The sequence below is a fragment of the Eublepharis macularius genome, chromosome 11 (assembly GCF_028583425.1).
Source record: "Eublepharis macularius isolate TG4126 chromosome 11, MPM_Emac_v1.0, whole genome shotgun sequence".
NCBI classification, from domain to species: Eukaryota; Metazoa; Chordata; class Lepidosauria; order Squamata; family Eublepharidae; genus Eublepharis; species Eublepharis macularius.
This window is the reverse complement of record NC_072800.1, coordinates 26,762,937-26,785,140: the sequence shown is the minus strand read 5'-3', so window position 1 is coordinate 26,785,140 and position 22,204 is coordinate 26,762,937. Positions and strand designations below refer to the sequence as shown.

General features: G+C 47.7%; 1 protein-coding gene across 1 annotated transcript in view; it reads right to left on the bottom strand.

Annotated features, from left to right (window-relative positions):
* The window catches only part of TBX20 (T-box transcription factor 20), a 46,676-nt gene extending 24,759 nt beyond the window's left edge, over nucleotides 1-21,917 (bottom strand). Inside the window, exons 1-5 of the mRNA XM_054991788.1 lie at nucleotides 21,791-21,917; nucleotides 14,267-14,516; nucleotides 10,594-10,758; nucleotides 4,621-4,729; nucleotides 666-824 (exon numbers count right to left, since the gene is read on the bottom strand). Of these exons, the coding sequence (XP_054847763.1) occupies nucleotides 666-824; nucleotides 4,621-4,729; nucleotides 10,594-10,758; nucleotides 14,267-14,516; nucleotides 21,791-21,917 (810 nt within the window). The remainder of the gene's footprint in view (nucleotides 1-665; nucleotides 825-4,620; nucleotides 4,730-10,593; nucleotides 10,759-14,266; nucleotides 14,517-21,790) is intronic.
* Nucleotides 21,918-22,204: the final 287 nt, after the last annotated feature.

The window sequence follows — 22,204 nt, the reverse complement described above, 5'->3', positions numbered from 1 at the left end:
TATGCTGCTGCCAATTGATTTATATTCTTTTAGTTATGTTCTTTTAAGAGGTGATTTAACAATTGTTTTGTGAGGTACCCTGGGCATTTTTTTAAAAAAAAGGAGATTAAAGATTTTAAAATGTTTTTATATATTTTTATGTTTGTTATTTGTATTTTTAATATATATATATATTATTTTAAACATCAATTAAATATGGCCGGCAAGGCATGCCGGGTTCTGTGTCCTCTCAACGACATCCCGCTTTGGTGATATGCTGAAACCGGTCTGCTCAAAGGCTGCCAAGAGCAGTCACAAGACCTCCACAGAGCTGGAACAACGTAGGCCAGGCATTTTCTGGCAAGCAGCTACAACCTGACAGGATTATGACGTGCAGCCTCTGCTTTCATGTTATCCCTTAGGGTTGCCAACCTCCACACAGGGCCTGGTGATCTTCTGGCAATACAACTGATCTCCAGAGATCAATCCCTCTGGAGAAAATGGCTGCTTTGGAGGGTGGACTCTATGGCATTATACCCTACTGAAGTCTCTCCCCTCCCCAAACCCCGCCCTCCCTAAGGTCCTCTCCTAAATTTCCTGGAATTTCCCAACACAGAATTGGCAACCCTAGCCTTGCAGCATTTACTGAAGATCAATGTTAACATAAACCCACCAAGAACACTTACCAATTGGTTCTGGTATGCCGTGACCGCCGTAAACACTGTCTCTGGAAATATAAATGTCCTAAATTCTTCAGATTTCAGGTTAAGCAAGGAAGCAGTATGGTCTTTCTTTTTAATGATGTGCACCCGGGGCTGATATTTGTGCATTGAATTCAAGATGATCTGGAGAAAAGGAGAAAAGGGCCATCAGTGCTCAGCTGCAGCAGTCCTTTTTTATCTTGTTGGGTTCTTAGATTCTTATATTTTTCCACACTGAGCACGTCAACTCTTTTGACCTCATCAGTTCTTATATTATACTCATGTTTTGGATTGTTCAGGCTTGTTTCATTCAATTCCAGAAGAACAGAGTGTCCTGCTAGTACCAAATGATTTTCTATCATATCAAAGTCCTATTATTAAGGTCTGGAAGATAAATGCAGCAGGGGGGCGGGCGGGGGGCGGCAGAAGAAAGAAACTAGAATGGATTGTGCCACAGCAGATTGCAGGTGAAGGGTGCCATTTTGAATGAGCTTTGCATAAAAGAAACAAAATATCCCTGCAAGTAGAAAACTAGCACAGCAGGTAACAGGCCAAGATAGAGCCTTGATATCCTAGGCTTGGTTGGCTTGTTGTTTTACTAGCAGGGAGTTTATATTTTACATAAGAGAACGTTCAAGAATGTGATTCCACACCTACAATATGAAGTGATCCTCTCTCGTTCTGCTGCATGTGTTTGTAGATGAGGTCTCATGTTTTAAAAAAATAGAATACCGGCAGAAAGGATAGGGAGGCAGAACAGTAAAAAGATCTGTTGTCCCCAGGGGGGGCATGATGGTCCTTGGGAACGCAATTTCTACTGGATGACCAAATTTCTCACTTCAGCCACTGAATGGTTTCTTTCCTTACCGCTAGTGAAGAAACAGATGGGGGACATGTGCCAAGTTAAAAATTATTCTGATGAAATTATAGGCAATGGATGTTTCTTGGTTCCGGTAATCACGACAGATTTGCTGCATTACAGTTATTGCTTGGCTCTGTTGATTGAAAATACAGCTTTCTGCCCTTCTATCACCTGGACAGTTAGAGCTACAAACTCACAACCAGGAAATCTGAAGCCTGAGACACATCAAAGGAAGAAAACACGTGTGTGAATCTGCTCGGGGCTGGAGGATGGAATCCTCCTAAAAATAACTCCTCTGTGAAAAAGAACTCAAGTGTAACAACCAATTCCCAACCTTCGTTCTTCACCACCCAGTTAGCTGTTACACTCAGAACATATCAAAGAAACTGAACACAGGCAATGATGGGGAAGAGACATAATGGGACAGAGTCGTATTTTTAAAATATCAACTCCACACCTTCAGCTATGCCAATTCTTAAGGCAGCTTCCTAGAGTAAAATATGGTGAACGTTAAGAGAGAGCAACAATCATCAATATATCTAATTCTCAATGTGCCCAAATCTGTAGCTACTTAAATGCACAGAATGGAATCATGAACAGACAACCTGAAAAAACTCCATGCTTGCAGAGAAAAACTGAAATCTAAAACAAAGAAACAAAAAAAACCCCCCACATTGGGGATTAAAATCCCCAAAATAATAAAAGCAGCACCGGTAGCTTTAAGAAATGAAGGGACACAGTTGGCAGTTTTCTAGCCTTGGTTTCTGTCAGTAAATGGCAGGATGTGAGGGCAGGGCCCTTTTGGCCTTTGAGGAAGGACTTATGAGGGCCAGGCCCACTAGCAACCACTGGGTGACTTGCTACCAGGGCTTTTTTTCAGCTGGAACGTGGTGGAACAGAGTTCCAGCACCTCTTTAAAATGGTCACATGGCCGGTGGCCCCACCCCCTGATCTCCAGACAGAGAGGAGTTTAGATTGCCCTCTGCGCCGAGTGGCATGAAAGGCAATCTAAACTCCCCTCTGTCTGGAGATCGGGGGGGGGGGGGGGCACCAGCCATGTGACCATTTTCACTGTGGGCAATTTAAACTTTAAAAAACTCCCCCCTTGTTCCAGCTGACCCAAAGTGATGTCATTGTGCGGTCCTGAGTTCCACCACCTCTTTTCCCAGAAAAAAAGCCCTGCTTGCCACCATTAGACTAGCATGACTTAGCCAGGCCCAGCTCCTTGCTACTGTTCAACAATAGCCATCCCATGAAAACCAGCATGGTTTAGTTATCACAGTTTTGGACTAGGACACCCAGGTTCGAATCCTTGCTCTGCCATGGAAGCTCACTGGGAGACCTTGGACCGGTTACACATTCTGAACCAACTTACCTCACAAGCATGTTGTGAGGATAAAATGGTGGCGAGGAGAATGATGTAATCTGCTTTGGGGGGCCATCGTGGAGAAAGATGGAATATAAATAAAGTAAATAAATAATATAGTTGAAGACGGAGAGCAGATAAAAAGTTGGTTGGTTGATTGGTAGATGGAAAAGAGAGAAAGAACCAGGGGGCGTTAAGACTACTGTGGCTGCCAGGAGGATGGAAAGAAGAAATAAGGGGAGGTACAAGGCAAAGGGGGAACCCCACACACAAACAAGTCCTGGCAAGTACTTGCACTCAGCTATGACTGCACAAGGTGGCCATACTTTTCCCAGGGAGCAGCTGCCAGAGGAAGGGAAGGAGGGACAGCTGAAGACAGGAGGGCAGATAAAGATAGTTTGGCTGGTGGGCGGGAAGAAGGAAGCAGGAAAAGGGGAAAGGCTAAGGGGGCTTTCAAGGAACAGAAAAAGGAAATGGGGGGCTGAGAACACAACACTGTGGGTCTCCTGCTTGTCAAATAATAATAAGCAGCACCATTAAAATACTTTTAAAAAACAGTAGAAGCAAAATGTGAACACATATCACCAACACATAAGGTGGCTTTACTTTTCTGGAGGGGGAAGGAAGGGAGAGAATGTGGGCAGGTGTCAGATGCACCCTGCTTATCTGCCATGTGTGCCTATTATACTCTATATTGTATTCTGAGCCTCTGAGAATGTGTAAAGAAATATCTGTGTAGTTGTCTGTGTAGCTGTGAATCGCTTATCTTGCAGGTGGCTACTTTCACTTTCTCGACCGGCTTGGGAAAGTGTCCTTGAAGTGCCAGTCGGAGCCGTACCTCCTTGAGACATGAAATGAGTTCATCCTTGTCTTCCCCTCCCCTACCCCCTCCAACCTTCTAGGCCCTGTGTGCCTACATTCCAACGGTCCTTATCCCAAGGCGGGAATCTTGCCTTATAACTAACCTTGCTATTCCCCTTTACGTCACTTCTGCCAATACTGTTGTCTGAATGCACTGATACTGATGGATCTCTAATAAAGAAACTTTAACTGGACTCTTGAAGTGTCCACAGTGAAGTAACTGGGGATCTAACTGGCAGAGCCTGACAGCAGGTAAAAATATTAATTTACAAAAAGACTGCAGAAAAAAAATAGATTACCCAGTGGCCAAACCTTCACAACCCAGTGGTTCTGAAGAGAGAGAAGAGTTGAGGGGCTTTGACAGAAAAGACCCCATTTCCTTCAGCCCCAGAAAATGAAGGGACCCACAGCAGGACTTCCACAGATGGCTTTGACACCTGAACAGGCCTCTGTGGGTGCCGGTATTCCTTTAAGTATGCTGCTCCCAGATCAATTAGGGCTTTAAGAGGGAGCTTGGAAGTGCCAAATAGTGAGTAGGCCACCAGTGTAGTTCTTTTACTGCCACCTTTTATATCCAGAAGACGGTGGGGGGGGGTCTTAAGGATGGAAATCAGGAGGAAAGCACAGGGCCCCTATCTGTGCCTCAAGACATGGGCAGGGAAAGGAAGGGCAGAGCTTGGAAGGTGGCAGCTACCTAAGAAAGGGGAGTGAGAAGGCAGGGCGGGGGACGGGACGGGATGAAGAAGCCTTCTCTCCACCGCTTGGGCAAAGACAGGGGAAGGAAACTGTGCTTGGAGGGGGGAATCACTTTCCATGCATTATTTTCCATTGCCACCGGGTGGCTTACTCACATGGCCGTGCTGATCCAACTCATTATTTGTCAGCTTCACTTTTTCAAAGGACACCATCTGCTTCAGCAATTGTTCTCCAGTAAAAGGCGAGTCTGGATGCACGTACAGTCTAGAAGGACCACAGAAACAGGGGCCTGTCAATCATCAGATCCTTGTCCCTGAGCTTTCTTTTGTAACAAAATAGCCCTACAACAAACACGAGCATTCCCAAAAATGCCACTGGCCCTCCCAGTCAGTAAAACAGAAGCAGAAAAATGGATTATAGAACAGGGAGGGAGGGTGGAAGACATAATGCTGAAACTGTGCAGACGTAACTCTGTTAAATACACAACAGCTTTGGAACCAACCATAAGTAACCTTTTCTGAAATCATTGAAGGAAGAGCAAGAAGAATTAACACACTCTAAATCTGATTCATTCATTTCTATTTTTTTAAAAGGCCCGGAAATAGTCATAAAAATGGCTTTGACTATTCAGCAATTTATACATTCTATTTAGAGTGATGTCAAATCTGGTATTTTAAATTCTAAAGCAATTAAGCTTTGGGCCATAAAGTAAAAGGTGTCCAGCACTAAACGTTCAAGAAAGAAAGCCAAAGCTGTTCATTGTCAGTTTTTCCATCCTGACTCTATTATGTATTGAAGCTCACTCCATGTGCCGCAATGTAACGGAATCTGCAAAGGGTTCTGCCCCAAGCTTTACATGCAATTGTCAAAAGACAGGACCTGGCTAGGCAGCTATGAGATAGTCAGGATAGGGCTACGTGTTGGATTATACCAGCTAATGAAATTTCGGTGTTCAGAGTTCCCAATTTTTTTCTCTCTGTGTAAATAACAGCTTGTGAGGGAACTTGCTTCCAAGGAAATATACACATGATGAAACCCATAGGTGCATCCTTGCAGGTGAATTCCAATGAAATCAATGGGCGTCCCAAGTAGATTTGTAGATGGACATAGACTGAGACGTCTGAAACAGGTTTATTAAGTTCTTCATTTACAGACTGCATCGTGCTTTTCTTCCTCGGCTTTATTATTCCCTGAGCCTTTCATTTCTTTTGTACTCACAAGCATAATTTTATTTAGTCAGCTGATGCGTAACATTTCCATTCTAACTTATTATGAAGCGTCTTCATGGCTATGACTTCCAAACAGGAAGACAGACGGTCACTCCCCACCACTCTTCTTTCGGAGCAAGGCTTAAAGTAACAATCAGTGGCTCCTTTAGCAAGGCACAGCACAGCTAGAGCACGGTAAGAGCCAGATTGGTGAAGGGGTTAGAGTAATGGACTATACCCAGGAAGATCCAGGTTCAAACCCCCACCTTGCCACGAGGGTAGGTGGATAGACTTGGGCCAGTCACCAAACTCACAAGGCTGTTGTGATGATAATATGGACAGAAAATGTACATTGTCTAGAAGTGTACAGAGAATAGGCTGATGATAAACAAATATATTCTGTAGAACCTTTCAGGCAATTTAAAAAACTGTTATAATTTTTTTTAAATGTCATGCATTTAATAAGGGGTTAACAGCAAGTGTTTCTTATATTGTCATGGGAATTATTAAACGCTCAATACCAGTCTTAAACAAACAAACAAAACCCCAAATAGAACTCTCATAGCAAATAAAAGATGAAAAAATTCGGCACAAGCGAGAACATTTCTTTCCAATGTCTAGGCTAGTTTGTACAGCTTTTTAAGCTAACTTGTATTCTGTGTTGAGGAACCCTTTAAAAGTTGCACAATAGATTTTCTAAAGGAATTTTGACCCACAAGAACAAAAAAAAATGCTTTGCACGTTGACAGCAGGAAAAGAAGGATTTAATGGCCATCGGTAGTGAAGCTTTATGAATGGAAATGCTTTCAACCGATTATTGCATAATCCTTGTTAATTTCAGCCTTGGCAGTTGTAGTGCTGAAAGTTATTTCTATACATAAAGGATGTGGGAATGCCTGAGGGTATGAATGTCATCAAGTCTTCTACCCAGACACGAATCCTTTATGGGGAGATTCACTTATTTAAGTAAACTTATACACGTGGCTTTCTGAAATCAACAAGTTAATTTCATGTAATCTAGTCCTGAAACACATGCCTCACCATTTCATCACCTAAATTTAAATATATAGATATGGATGTGCGGCTTTGGTATCAGAGGATCAGAAACCAGGAAGAACATAGCAAATTTAAAATTATGTAGACCTCAAAAGTATTTATGCTAAATGCTGTGACCACTGGCTTTGATGACAGCGATAACAGGTTTTAAAGTCACAGTTTGGATTCAAGTTTTGTACAGCTCAGTTCTATGCCTGTTCCCTGAGAAGACTGCAGCAGCAGGTAGTTCCCATGGAAGAAGGCACAGAATTGTTGCCCTGGAGAATCAGGCACACGACAGAAGAAGAATCAATACAGAAAACTGGAAATGGAATTTCAGTAAAAAAATTTGGATTTTGTGGGATGGTGGTATTAGAATTATTGCATCATTACTGTCTATACTTATTGTACCATATAAGAAGGCATCACCTAGGAGAAACCAGTCTACATATTGCTTGACTTAGAGAGCCATCCAAAGAAGGTCCATTCAGAATATTATTCAAGTCTATTCAATGGAGCTAATACCCTGGAGAGTGTTCTTCAAATTAAGCTGGAAGCACTTCTCTCTGTGTGGTCATGCCACAGTACATTATTATTATTATTATTATTATTATTATTATTATTATTATTATTATTATTATTATTATTATTATTAACATCATTTATAGTCTGCCTTTCTCACTGAGACTCAAGGTGGATTACACAGTATGAGGTTAATACAATCAGTATCAAGTAAGTACATTTCAATACAATACCATAAGGTAAGCATATACAAGTTTAAAGACATAGCATTAGCAAGGATCAAGACACAGCAGAAAATACTGAAGCAAAACATAAATCAATTCTAGGACTAACATTAGACAACATGGAATGCTGGTTGTACATAGGAGTACATATTTAAAGCAGCAGATAATATATAAGGCAAAAATGGTGATGAAGTCTACGGTCCCTAACTCATTAGCGAAGCAACTTCCCTACAATGCAGCCCTCCCATTTGAATAAAAAGCCTTTTTGAATAGTTCGGTTTTGCATCATTTACGAAAAGCCAGGAGAGTGGGGGCTCTTCTGACTTCCTCAGGCAGGTCATTCCACATTTATTATTTTGATAATTTTTAATTGATCTATTCTGCATTAAGTTGCCACAGAATCCATGAGCTGACCCTACAAACCAGCACTGAATTGGACCCAAAGGAAAAACTGGCTCTGGTTTGCAAGCAATGGAGCCAATTCACATAACCAACTCCACATTGGCCATGCACAGAAGCTAAGTCCAGCGCCCCACTGCACAACACATCTCCTGGGCACAAAGAGAAGCCCTGTGTGCATTGTGCACTGAGCAATATTTTTAGAATTAGAGGACCCAGCCCATGAGAAGATGCCTCCACTGTCTTTGCTGTATTATTCGGCAATAGTGATGCTGGCCGGCTCACAGAGAACTGCTCCTCCTGACACCCACCTAACTTTATGGGGAGAGGCAGAAAACATATGGAAAATAATAATTTTGGACTCTTTGCTGATTACTTCTGGGTCTTCATCTCAATCTTAATTAGGCCCTGCACACACTGGAATTGAGGAGGAGAACCCACAAGTCTCGTGTGATTGTGTTACCTCTTAAACAGGGACCCAGACCCAACTTGTGTGCTCTGTCATGTGTGGAGTGAACATCTAGTTTACATAGCATAGAGATCCCCACCATAGGAATGGAAAGCTCTCATGGGTGGAAGGAAGCTATAAGCTGCACTTTCCTTGCTGTCCCCGGTTTCAGGATCTTTTATTCAATGCCCTTACTCTTTACAGTCAGATTCTATGGCTTGCTTAAAACTATCCTGGTAGGGAAAACATTGGAACTGGAAACTTGGTAAACTTTTTGACTCTTTTCATTTGGATTAAGCCCAGCTGCATGTACATTACAGCTGCCATGCCAAAATTGGCTAGTGTCACTGTAGAGAAGTTTGCATACACTAACCCCGTCCCATTCTGGTTGTGCACATGCGAGCATTCAAAGATGCATCCAGTCCATACTAGAATGGAGCCCCACTAGAACTACATTGTGGTTGCCAACCTAGATCTAGGTGAGTATCAACCTCGCATGCAAGCATCTCCTGTGCCAGAGTATTTATTTATTTATTTGCTGAATTTGTAATCTGCTCTCCCCTCAAGCAGGCTCAGAGTGAATCACATCATTTTAAAAGACTTAAGAAACCTATAAGAAAACAGATAAAACTAGTAGCATAAAAGAGCAAATATGATACAGAAAACTACCCTCAGCGGCACTCATTGCACAATCCCATACATGATCCTTTGGGCCTGTGGGGGGCCATTGACAACAAAGACCAGGGAGGGGATGCCCTCCGCTGGTAGGAGGCCAAATTGACGATCCGGTTGCCTCAATCACCAAAGGCCCTGGGGAACATCTCTGTCTTACAGGCCCGGCGGAATGATAATAAGTCCTGCTGGGCCCAAGTTGTCACAGACAGAGAGTTCCACCAGGCTGGGCCCTGGGCCCTGGTCGAGGCAACGTGGACCTCCTTGGGGCCAGGGACCACCAGTAGATGTTTATATGCTGAATGGAGCAGCATCCGGGGAATATAGGGTGAGAGACAGTCCCACAGGTATGCTGGTCCAAGTCCGCTAAGGGCTTTAAAGGTCAAGACCGGGACACTGAACCTGAGCAGAGCCTTTGCCAACCAAACCCATCCATCGCATTACCTTAAGCATGCTCAGTGGCTTCTGTGCAATCTTTTGCACCACCCGAGAGCAGCAGATATTTCCCCCACCAGGCTGCTTCACAGGTGACATTTGGAACTCCACCAAATGGGGGCTGCACAGAGCTGCTGTTTGAGAAACGCATGTCCAAAGCCTTCTGGCTACACCGACTTGGTTTTCTGCTTATTGTGGGTTGACAAAGGATGCATTTATTACAAGAAGGATGTGATGCTTTATACAGCTAGGCTGGGGGGGGGGGCGGGGTTGGGGATGTTCCAGGGAAGTTCCTGAGCTTCATTGGAAACTTACCAGGGTGCTCCAATGAGACAACCAAAAACTGTGCACAGGGAGCCCTTTCAGGGCATACAGAGCTGTAGCTAAGCTTAGGAAAGCCTGGCTACTGCTTTGCATGATGCAAGCGTGTCCCCTAGATGGCATTCCAGATTCCTTTGCAACATGCAGAAATTCCTGGGCAGAAAAACAGAGGGTTGTTCTAACAAGAGCCAAGGAAGGGTTCTCTGAACTAGAAGGTTCTGAATCCATTTATGTAAACAGCTTTTCAAAATACCCACCTTGCTATTATTCAGAAACTGTAGCAGCACAGAAATTGAAATCCTTTGGCTGAAACACAGATGCTGTCCCCTCCCCTTGCAAAGCATATGCCACCTCTCCAGAGAACTGACTCAAGGCGGCTTACAAATTAAAATATGGTGAAACCATAAAGCAGCATAAAAATTTATAAATGAAATAAATAAAGATCTAGCTATGAAACACCTAGCCAGAGCATAAAAACAGCGCAAAATATTTAGCAGACAAAAATGATTCTCACAACAACAAAACCATCTCGGGCAGTCTGTTAAGAGATTTTTAAACCATCTTAAAGGTCTGGACATTTTCCAGCCACAGTTGAGAGAACTTTTGCCCGGATCACATTCAGGGATTCCGGATTCCAGCAGGAAAGAGCCGAGGATGTACAGAACTTTCTCCCAGAAACCTCCCTGCATTAGACTGGATCAGTCCTATTGGTACAAACAAAACTTTCAGATCACATGAGCTATTATTTAGTTGGGCTTTTGGCCTCTACCAGTTCCTGCTACAACATTTGAAAACTGTCTAGAAAAATTAGCAGTAGAAATGTTATGGTGGAGGAGGGAACCTATAACTTGAGAATGGACTGACCTGGCAGGCAAAGGTGGATCTGCTTTGCCCGCTACCAGCCACGAAGACCTGTGGTAGGCATATCTGTATCTTTTATTGTCCACCGGAACGATATCCATGAGCACGATGAACTTGGCTTCCGGATCCACACCCGAAAAGGAAACCCGGATGGTCGGAAACATTCTTCTGAAACAGACAGAAGCAGAAGGAGGTGATGGATATATACACAAATAAGAGCCCAGGGAAAAGAACCCTTTGGAAACTGATCAGAAACAGACATCATTGCTTGGTCACCAGAGAGAAAGGGAAATTCCAAAGATGCCTGGATATATCTGTTTGGTAAGATTTAAAAACAAGCCTGCAATAGATGTGGATTGAAGCCACTCCGTGTTTTAAATATTTAAAATATATTGGGGAGGGGATGTGACTGCCGCTTGAGAAGCACTTGTGGCCCCCATGCAATTCGAAACAGCTCCTCTCTTCCAGCTGTATGTTGAACGGCAGAACACTCAAAGAGGAGGAAGATGAGGATGGAGGTCCTGCTGGATCAAACCAGCGGTCCATCTAGCTCAGTATGCTGTCTCACACAGTGGCCAACCAGCTACTCTGGAGGGCCAACAAACAGGGCACAGAGGCTGAGACCTTGCCCTGAAGTTGCTTCCTGGCACAGGTATTCTGAGGTGCTGGTAAAAGCAGCAACCTGACCGGTGTGGATCTATAGGCCAAGCTACAAGTGACGAATTGCACTTGAATGGCAAGTGAACAGATTCACATGTATTCCTCCCTGTTCACTTGCACTCCACTTGCACTCCGCTCAATCACTACATGATCGAGTGGGGTGCAAGTGGAGTGCAAGCGAATAGTGAGGAATACATGTGAATCTGTTCACTTGCCGTTAATCGAGTGGAGTGCAAGTGGAGTGCAAGTGAACAGGGAGGAATACATGTGAGTCTGTTCACTTGCCATTCAAGTGTCATTCCCGTCACTTGTAACTTGGCCCTATGAGCACGGGGGTCTTGGGAGACCATGAGCTGTATTGAAAAGTGGAACAAGGCTGAGCAGAGACTATATGGGAGGGGGAAAGGAATTTGGGACAGGAGAAATGGTGGGATGCACACGAAGCCACAGTCTGATACGTCCCTCTCCAGCATCTGCATCATATCTTCTCCCCACACATCCTGGAGGTCTGGAGTAGGTATGCGTAGTTCTGGGCTTTGGACGAGGCACAGAAACATGAGTCATCCATGCTCCTGCTCTGCATCATGCCCCAAACCACCCATTGTTAAGAGCCCCCAACCCCTGCTTAGTGTTGTACAGTAACAGTGCAATCCCAAGCAGAGTCATGTCCTTCTAAGCCCGTTGAAGCCAATGGGCTAAGGGGGGGTGTAACTCTGTTTAGGACTGCAGTGTAGTTGCTTGCTTAGCACTCAGAGCATGCTGCCTTCCTGCACTTGAAAGTTTGGGGTCAGTGACCGTTTTGGAGGGCAGAATAAGCATATTGACCATATTTTTTTAAAGTCAGCATAGATGCATACTTTATTGGTGAAGCTAAAGAGGTAAAATTTAGAGAGCAAGGAGACGGTGGGGGAGGATCATTAAAATATACAGACACGATGGTATTAATATGGTTATTTGGCCATCTGGGTGACCTTGGGTCAGTCACAGCTCTCTCAGAGCTCTCTCAGCCCCACCCACCTCACAGGGTGATTGTTGTGGGGATAATAATAACATACTTTGTAAATCACTCTGAGTCATCCTGAAAGGCAGCATATAAATCATATGTTATTATTATTATTATTTGTTCATTCGGTTCAGGCATTTTAACCCCGTCTTTCTCCCCACAGCCACCCACAGCTGCTTTCTGCGTGCGAATAATGCTACCAGGTGCATTTCAATCTTCCGTGGATTTTTAAAAATATGGATACCAAAAGGTAGCAGAAGACTCTTTCCACCGTTTTGCACTATTCATAAAATAATGGAAAGCTAATAGATCTTTGGGAACTCCGAGGCAGTCGTCCAGGGCAGGATACATGTGGGTTCATCATCCGATGACATGCATGTGTGAAACCGCCAGGGCAGGTTGAAACCAGTCAGTGCTTTCAAAGCATCTGACACACCCCAGACACACAACACTATTTACACTGGAGGCAGTTTGCCCTTTCTGCGACAAAGGGCCAAGCTACAAGTGACGAATGACACTTGAATGGCAAGTGAACAGACTCACGTGTATTCCTCCCTGTTCACTTGCACTCCACATAGTGATCAAGTGTAGTACAAGTGGAGTGCAAGTGAACAGGGAGGAATACACGTGAGTCTGTTCACTTGCCATTCATCGAGTGGAGTGCAAGTGGAGTGCAAGTGAACAGGGAGAAATACATGTGAGTCTGTTCACTTGCTGTTCAAGTGTCATTTGTCACTTGTAGCTTGGCCCATAGTCCTTCGCACAGAGTAACTGAATGATGAACCCCTGCGTGGCCGAGGAGAGAATCACCGCTTCTTCCTGAACGCCTAGGAACCTTTCCTAGCAGAAATATCAGTAGGATTACAGCAGGGAGTGATTGCCAACTCTGTTCACTCTGACAACACAATCACTGGACCTAACACCCTCAGTTATACCATTTGGGGGGCATTCACTTGTTCAACTTCCACTGTTATGTATGCTATCAAGTGTCAGTAATGCCCTTCTACTCTCTACTTTGGACAATCAGGTCAGTCCCTATGCAAAAGGATAAATTGACATGAATCTGACATTAAAAATCACAACACTCAAAAACCAGTAGGAGAATATTTTAATCTTCCAGGTCATTTGAATCCTGACCTAAAAGTGGCTTTCCTCCAAGAAACTTCAAGGGGAGATTACTGAAATGGAGTTCATTCACAAATTCAGAACAATGGACCCCTGGGGCTGAACAGAGACTTAGGATTCTTATTTTGGGATGCTAATTTCTGCTCTGATCAAGCCGCTTTGCACCATTGTACCTTCACATCCTGACAGCTTCCTTTGCTACACCCCTCCCATAGACTCAAGCTGCATTGTATCTTTGTGTCCTCCCTTGCGACACCCCACCCACCTCTGGCTGGGATTTAAAGGCTCAGGGATCTCCATTCCAACTCATGTCTGAAGAAGGGAGTTCTGGCTCTCCAAAGTTTATGCCCTGAAAATCTTGTTGCTCTCTAAGGTGCCACTGGACTCAAATCCAGCAGGGATTTTCCTTTCCCATACTATACTCACTTCCTCCTACAACATCCTATTCTTGCCCTCATCTTTAAACTCATGGGGTTCCTTCAGGCCACTCACCCACTCTCCTCCTAACCTACCCCAGAGGGCTGTTGTGAGCACGAGTGGAGCCGAGTGACAGACTCAGATCCGGGTGACCCAGGTTCGATTCCCTGCTCTGCAATGGGAGTTTGCTGAATTGATCTGGGGCTAGCCACATACTCTCAGCCTAACCGACCTCACATGGTTTGTTGTGAGGAAACGCAGAGTATAAATGAAATTTAAAAATGAAATAAAATAAAATAACGGGAGGACAGAGAATTACGGGTGCCCCCTGCGCTCCTACAGAAAACGGTGGGGGTGAAAAAGGGCCGAGTAAATAAACAGCTTCGCCCTCTCTGGGCTGTTCCAGGGCAACCCTAGGAGGGTTTTTCCGGCAGCGCTTCCCCCCCCCCGCCCCCGTTCCCCGAGTCTCACCTTCCGGATTTGGTGATGATCATCTCGGTGCCCAGTTCGTGGAACTTGTCCCAGAGCTCCTTGGTCTCCAGGCCGCAGGAGATCTTGGCCATTTCCTCGCTGGGGACGACGGGGGTGGTGGGGATGAGGGGCTCGGTGCACAGGGCCGAGGGGCTGCCGCCGCCGCCGCTGCCGCCGAAATCGCCGTGGGGCTCCAAGGAGGGCAGCTCGGTCAGAGGCTGGGAGCAAGAGGACTTCTCCACGAATTGCTCTGGAAAGGGCAGAGGCAAGGAGAGGGCGGGCCGCCCGGTGAGCAGGACCAGGCTGCCGGGGAAGGGCCGCGCCCCACCCTCGAGGAACCCCAAATCGCCCGCCCGGGAAGGGCGAGAAGACCCAGCCGAGGAAATCCCGGGCCCGGCGGGAGCCCGGCGGCAAAGCCGTGAAACTGACCAGCGGGCAGAAGCTTCGCGTGCCGCTCGAAGAGAAATTGACCCTTAGGGAACGGGCAGCCTGAGGATCCCGGCGATTTCTTCGCCCTGCAGATCGGCTGAGTCGGATGCTTTTCTGGGGAAGGGCTTTTCTGTGTTACTGGCTGCCTTTTCCCTGCCCGCGGCCGCCCTGCCGAAGCGCCCCGGCCTTTTGGAAAACGGACAGTCGGAAATGAGGGGCACAGAGGAGAGCGCCGGACAGGCAATTCCGTCGCCATCCCTTTAATTTCGGTGGGGAAATCGAAGCATCTGCTTCAGCTTCCCTAAGGGATGCAGCAGGGCACAGCGTGGGCTGGATTGGGGCCCAGCGGTCAGAAACAGACTGGGGGCGTCTGCTGCTCCTCATGCTAAATTGCAGGGCTCCCGTCGTCCTGGCCCTTCCAATAAAACACCCTGCGAGCCTAACCAGAGTTATACTTTCTACGCCCGGTGACTTCAAGGGCTTAAACTCCGGTTACGTTTGAAACCTGCAGGGCTGTGCAGGCTTCCTTGGACGTCATTATAGTTGAGTCCGCTGGAACTTACTTCCGAGTAAACACGCAGTCGGCCTGTACACAAAAGCGCCCCTTAATGGTTTTCTTTCTCTCTTGCTAAATTCCAGAGCGCTTTTGGGAAGGGGACCTGAACCGGAGGACTGCGAAGAAGCGCGCAGCGTCCACACGGCTCTCAGCCTACACGCAGCCGCTCCCAAATTATGGGGGATTAAAACGATCGAAGTGGAGAGGAAGGGGAAGAAGGTGTCGTTTAGAGAGCCTCAGCTCCGCACCAGCTTCTGCGGCCACTTCTGTTCAGGCCCCAGGAATCTACAGATCAGTCAGGAAAGGGAGAGGGGAAAACAATCGGCACTCTCCTGAACTGCCGGTTTAAGAATTGGCAAGCTTTCGATTTGCACAGGACGCTTCGTCTGACAGAACCTAAAAGCAGATGAGAAGCCGGACTTTATTTCCAGCAGGCATAGAGTGGTGTCGCTCCAGGGCTGAGCCACCAACTTTCCAGCCACTGCAACAGACCCCTCGGCAAGGGCAGCCGCGCCTGTCTGTTGCGGCAAACTTAAACAGGAGTCAGGGGGCACCTGAAAGACCACAACATTTATTTCTCATGCTAGGATCCACGTCGTTAGTCTTTTGCCACTGGACTTCTGGCAACAGACAGAATAGACCAGACACAGGAGGGCTGGCAACTGGTGGGCAAGGTCCTATCAAAGGCGTAAAGATCTCCCAGGTCGAAGTAACGTGCGAACGCGGCCGACTGAGGTGTTTTGTATCTATGCGCGGCGTTTAACAAACCTGACACTAAACTGCGACTAACTAATGCGCACGCCCCTCTCAGAGGCTGGGGCACTTTCTCGGAGGGGAGTCCGGGTGAGCCCAATAGGACGAAGCGAATCAGAGCTGCCAAGGCGATTTTTATCGAGGACGGGTTTTTTTTGTTGTTGTTGTTGTTTTTGCAGGGAGCAGATTTCGTTCTCCAGGCGCAAGAAACCGCCCGAGACATTGGGGAGAGGACGGGATGTGAGGGCTGGCGGGGGGGGGGGGGATTTGGTATTTCCTTCCGCAGGCCTGAGGCAGATAAACACGGGCCGCGATCCAGGCACGCTCGGAGCACGCTTACTTACTCCCGCGGATTTCAACGGGAGATTGAAGCGGAACCGACTGGGAGCAAAGATGGGAGAGGAGGCTTTGATTCTGCGGCCAGACCTGGTCCATCCCGCCAGGCCTGCCGCCCAAGACAGGCAGGAACTTATTTGTTGCCTGGGTCATTGATCCAGAAGAGTTAGCCCTGTTAGTCTGTAGTCGCAAAATAGTCCAGTAGCACCTTTAAGACGAACCAACTTTATTGTAGCATAAGCTTTCGAGAACCACAGTTCTCTTCGTCAGATGCATCTGACGAAGAGAACTGTGGTTCTCAAAAGCTTATGCTACAATAAAGTTGGTTCGTCTTAAAGGTGCTAACTGGACTCTTTATTATTGTTGCCTGGGGAAGCGGGAGATGAATCCGGCGGTGAGTTGACCTTGTCGGGCGTGTTTTCTGTCCGCGGGGCTGTGTGTTTAGAACCTCGCCATGGGCGCATGAGGAATTTAACAGAACGGGAGGGGAAACCAGACCTCAACCACCCCCCGAAATAGAAAGTATAGTACAGGAAGGGGGCAGCCGGGTTGGTCGGCAGTCCAATTTCAAGATCCGGGTTCAGAACACCTTAAAGGCCAACTGCATTTCCAGGGTGTGAGACAGCATTCCTAATTGTATCTGACGAAGGGTGCTTTGACTCCCGGAAGCTTATTACCCTGGAAACCTAGTTGGTCTTTGAGGCGCTTGGAACCGGATCTTGCTCTAATACGGCAACAGGAAGCGATGTGGTGGGACGGAACAGTCAATGGCAAAGGTTCTACTTGTGGGCGGCTGCCTTCCTGGTCCAGTGGCGATTAGAGGCCCAACAACGTTTATTCCCGTCAACTTTCCAGAGCAGCGCTCACCCCATCAGCTGCACAAAGCAGGACCCGATTCTGCTTGTAAAATTAAGAGTAAAGGTATCTGCGAGGGATGTGTGCTTTGAGCATCTGATGAGAGCCAAGGTGATGTAGTGGCTAGAGGATTGGGCTAGGATCTGGGGGATGCAGGTTCGATTCCCCCTTGGCCACAGAAGCTCGCAGGGTGCCCTTGGGCCAGTCACACACACTCACAGTATGTTGAATTTCGTCAGAGGCATCTGACAAAGAGAGCGGTGGTTCTCGAAAGCTTATGCTACAATAAAGTTAGTTAGTCTTAACGGTGCTACTGGACTCTTTCCTATTTTGCGACTACAGATTAACACGGCTACCTTCTCTGGATCTAAGTCCTTAAGGCACCACTGGACTCCTGGCGGGAAGCCAGGCGAGATCTCCCACTCCTACCAACAGGGTGTGATCGGGGGACCTTCGGTGGTGCCAAGAGCTTGGGATTCCAGCCGATAAGGGGCCCTTGATGGGCCGAGCCCGTTTGACTGAACGCAGGGAAGCGACTCTAATTGCCCCGATTATCTTCGCCCTTTAAAAAAGAAACCACTTGAAGGCCGGGGGGCCTCTCTAAAAGAAGCCTTCGGAAGGGAGACCAGAAGCAGACCTTCCCTCGAGGACTGAAACTGACCAGACACACAGACCAGGACGGTCTTCCAGCAGTGAACAGGGCCGATCCTGAAAGGGATGTTCCCGGACACCTACCGTGGAATCGGTGCCTAAAGCGCATGCACGTTGAGGAGGATTTCGCGCCTGCAGTCCTAGGCATTTACTGGGGACTAGTCCCATTTGTTCAGTGGGATTTAACGGCCGAGTAACCTTTCCGGTGTAACCCGTGTCCATAAAATGCTCTCTGATCCGGCACTCCTGATTCCAACTGGGTGGCCTGAATTCAATCACCAGCTCGCTAAACGAAAGTGGGAATCAGGCTTCGTCTGGCGTTCCAGCTGTGCAGGAGACCAAACGCATCTGGTTAAACCCCAAGAAACGCCGCGCAATTGAATTGTAGATCGCGTGACTTGCAGCATTGCTTTGGTGCCAAGAGTTGTATTTCCGAACCTACACGACCCACTCTCCCCCCCCCACACACACACACACCCCTGGCACGATGAGTGCCGCTTAATGTTTTTACAGGACCCCGCTTGGAGCAGAACCCAACGGTCATTTCGCTGCGAAAGTCCCCTTGAAATTAACGTCCTTACTCTCGGGCAGCTCCCATTAACTGAAAGTGGATGAGCTTCGGAGAACTTCTGTGTAGCTTGACTAGGGACGGAGATGTTTAACAGCTTCTGCAGTCATTTTTATACTGAAATAGATGGTTTTAAATTCAAAGAGGGGTTTGTTCCCAAGGGGGATACGATTATGTAATACTATACACACCACTTGTTTAGGAGTAGCCCCACTAAACTCCGTACGCTTATTTTCGAGTAAAAACATGCATGGGATGGCATTGTTAGCTGGCACATTTCGGAAACATGAAATCGTTATTTTTTAAAAAATATTTTTTCCAACTCCTGTTAAGAAATTACATTCAACAGCTGTTAAGTCTTGCCAATCTTTTCCTGGAACTTTTTTTTGGGGGGGGGGTGCTGTGGGTGAGTGTCTTGCTTTGCAAGATAAATTTGCTTGCTTGCTTACCCCCTGATCTCACACGTGGTTGCTCGGAAGTAGAATCTCCTCAACTCAACAAAACACGAGAGAGAGAAATATTAGCACCGCGCCTTTTCCATGCACCGCTTACTTCAGTATGGAAGGGCTGACTCTCTTAGCACGGATTTCCGAAAACAAACTTCATTTTCACTGGGACAAACTGGTAGGAAGAAAAACCAATTTCCCCCGCTTTTATAACTCAGGCAGATGTGGAGGAGATTACATACTCCGAATAGGCATTTTGGAGGGGGCCAGTTCAACCAGAATAGCCATTAAATGCATGTATTTTCAACGGATGCAACTGACAAAATCTTCGCAATTCATTTGCAAGTCCAGGCCCGGACTCCCGACCACCTAAAAGCCGGGCCATTGGGTTCCATTGCTCGGAACAACCCGGTGGGTTTCAACGGAACCGGCTTCCCCGGGACGGTGCATCGGCCTCTTAATCAGCTCTTGCTTCGTTTTGGGGGGAAATGGGACTGAAGGGAAGGCCTCTCCTTGGCCATCTGAAAAACGAACCTTCGGCAAGATTCTGCCACTATAGTGGGGAAAGTGCACCGCGAGTAGATTCTGGACACGATCCCGAGAAAGATAATCCCTGTTCGAGGCCATGACTTCCACGGGAGAGTCCTGCCTCTGCCACTGAAGCCAATAGGGCTCGAAGATGCTCGAATGCTTCCAGGATCTCAGATCCTTCCAAAGCAGAGATTCAACAAACCCCATTCAAAAAAGGTACACATTTACTCCCTGTTTTTTTTTTAAATCCTAGTGGACTCAGCAGATCCAAAAGATCCGACCGTTCTAAATTCTCCCCCTCCATAAAGACTTCTTATTTTGTTTATTGAAGAAATGCAGAGCAGCCTTGTCTTAAAAGTTCTTGGGAGGCCGCAAGATAGAAAGGGCTAATTTTTGTTCTCCAGCAAAATATTTGCAAATAAGCAATTTTGATCAGCTAAATCAGGAAATGAATGAACACCCCAAATTACTGTTTTAGGGGTGTGAATGGGGAGGGACGGTGAGAGAGTGAATTATTTTCTGGTGAAGCTTCTCGAGTTTTTTTAAAATAGTGGCTTTGCAGACTGGATACAACACCTTTAGTTATTTTTAAAAGATTATTTTTTAAAAAATCCGCTTGTAATAGCACAGCTACCGTTTGTAATAGCAGAATATTTTAAGCGAGATTTCTTCCTTTCCTATTAGCCAAGGGAATAATACTACTAGTAGTAGTTTTGGGTTTGGTTTTGTTTTTTAAAGACCATGAGCAGCTAAAATGGGGCTGGACAAGCAGGAAGACAGTAGGAGAGGAACTGGAAAAATGGTGTTTCAAACAGTCATAAAACCCAATCGGAAGTGATTGAAAATATGGCTTTGTCTGAGCTTCCTAGGACGGAAAAGTCCGGGAGAGTGAGCTCAAGGGCGTTTGCAGAAGCAAAGTTTTATCGCAAATCCCGTGGAAAATTTTACTTTCTGGAGTCATTGTAAGCTCCTCGAAGGCAGAGCTCTCTAGGTTCTATGACCTTCTATGAAGCAGAGAGAACCAGTATACACAACAAGAGTTGCCAGTTCCTCCACCGCCCCTTTAAGCCCCCTTTTAATAATGGGAAGGAAGTTCGGCGAAATCTCGGGCCATAGCGGTGTGCAAGCGGCACCCTTTGCTCGGGGCTGGTAATGCGAGGCAAGCAGGGGGGCCCTCGGCATATCTGTCCGAAGATCTGTCCCTCCGTGCTAAATGGAGTTTGCAGCCCAGTAAGGAGCGCGCGGAATCGCAGCCTTGAAGGTCTCCTTGGGATCCGGGAGAAGGGCTTCCGCCGCTGGTTGCAGCACCAATAGCCACCAGGGCTCTTGTGGTACGGGAAGGCTAACCGAAGGGCACTGGGGAGCAGCTTTCCTGGGCCAGAGCCGCCTCCTTCAGCTGCGGATGAGTCACCTCGCTGTGCGCAGCCAAGGCGGGTTCTAATCCGCCGCCGCTACATCTGGTTGACCCTTCGCTGTCTCTGAAGCGTTTCTTAACTCCAGATCCAGTTGGAAAAATGGATCCCATTGGATCCGGTTCCTTTTGGACGGAGAGTTGTTAAGGCTTGAGCTTTTAGCAAGAAAGAGAGAGTTTCAAATAAGAGGAATCGTTTCCTTTGCGCCCAAGGAAGCCTTGGGGGCGCTTTCACTTCAGCGGAAGTTTTTGAGCCTCCGACCCGGACTAGGCTTCTCCCTTTCCACTGGCCTTCAAAAGCGCTCACGGAAATATTGCGCGTTCCCTGCCGCGCGATCCCTGCAGCGGCGGATACCGAAATGTGAAATGTAGAGAGCCTTGGAGGTTCTCCAAGACTCTCGGTTAGTTGCGCTTCCCCGAGTTGCCTGGAGCGCCGGTACCGGACTCAGGGCCTGATGTTCAGCTCGGAGAAGAAACTAGGCGGGCTAATTTCGTAGCCCGGCCAGATTTCCGTGGGCAGCAGCGAGTTTGACTTCACCGCCCCTTACCGGTGAGGCTTCCGCCCGGGGTTTCAGCCTTTCAGGGCCAGTCCAGGGGGATCACTCGGAGCAGCAACACACACCAGCCGGAGTTTGGGGGGACTTTAGAGACTCCCCAGATTCTAGTCCACCCACCTGGGGAAAAAAGGCTGGCGCCTTCAAGGGGCCCCCGAGATCCGCGCCGGGAGACTCGGAATCGCTCCCTTTTTGTTTTTATTGGGCTGCAGTTCTGGTGTTCTCCAGGATCCAGCGGGACCCGCGCAGCATCTTTGCGTCCTGACGCAGCTGCGTTGAGATAGCAGAAAACCGAAGCGCGCGTCCCGGGCGCCCGACTCGATCGCGTAGGGGCAGGCTGCACCCCCCCCCCCCCCGGCCCCGGCCCGGCCCCCCAGCCCTGGAGTCCCTCTCGCCCAGGCCAGCCGGTGCCGGCGCGCCGGGGCCTCACTCACCCAAAGGCTTGATGGTGTTCTCGGCGCACTCCTTGGCCTTGGAGCTGCCGCTGGACATGAGCGCTGCGATGGAGAAGGCGTTGGCCCGGGAGGAGAGCTGCGGCTTAGGCGAGGCGGTGTACTCCATGGTCGCCAGCGGGAAAGCGGGGCCCAGAGACGCGCGTTGGCCCCCCGGAGCCAGCGGGAGAAAGTTCTGGGGCGCCCCCGGGCAGAGGCTGGCCGGCTTAGGCGGCGCTCATCTCCGGCCGGCTGCTGCGCTCGGCTCCCTTCTGCTCGCAGTTGGTCGCAGGAGGGCGGCTGGCCACCCGCTCGCCGCCTCGGCCAGGCAAAGGACTCCAGTGCCGGCGCCCCCTCTCGCCCCTGCCTTAATTTGCTGGCCGCCTAGATCCTATCGGCTGCCGGCCAATCAGCGCC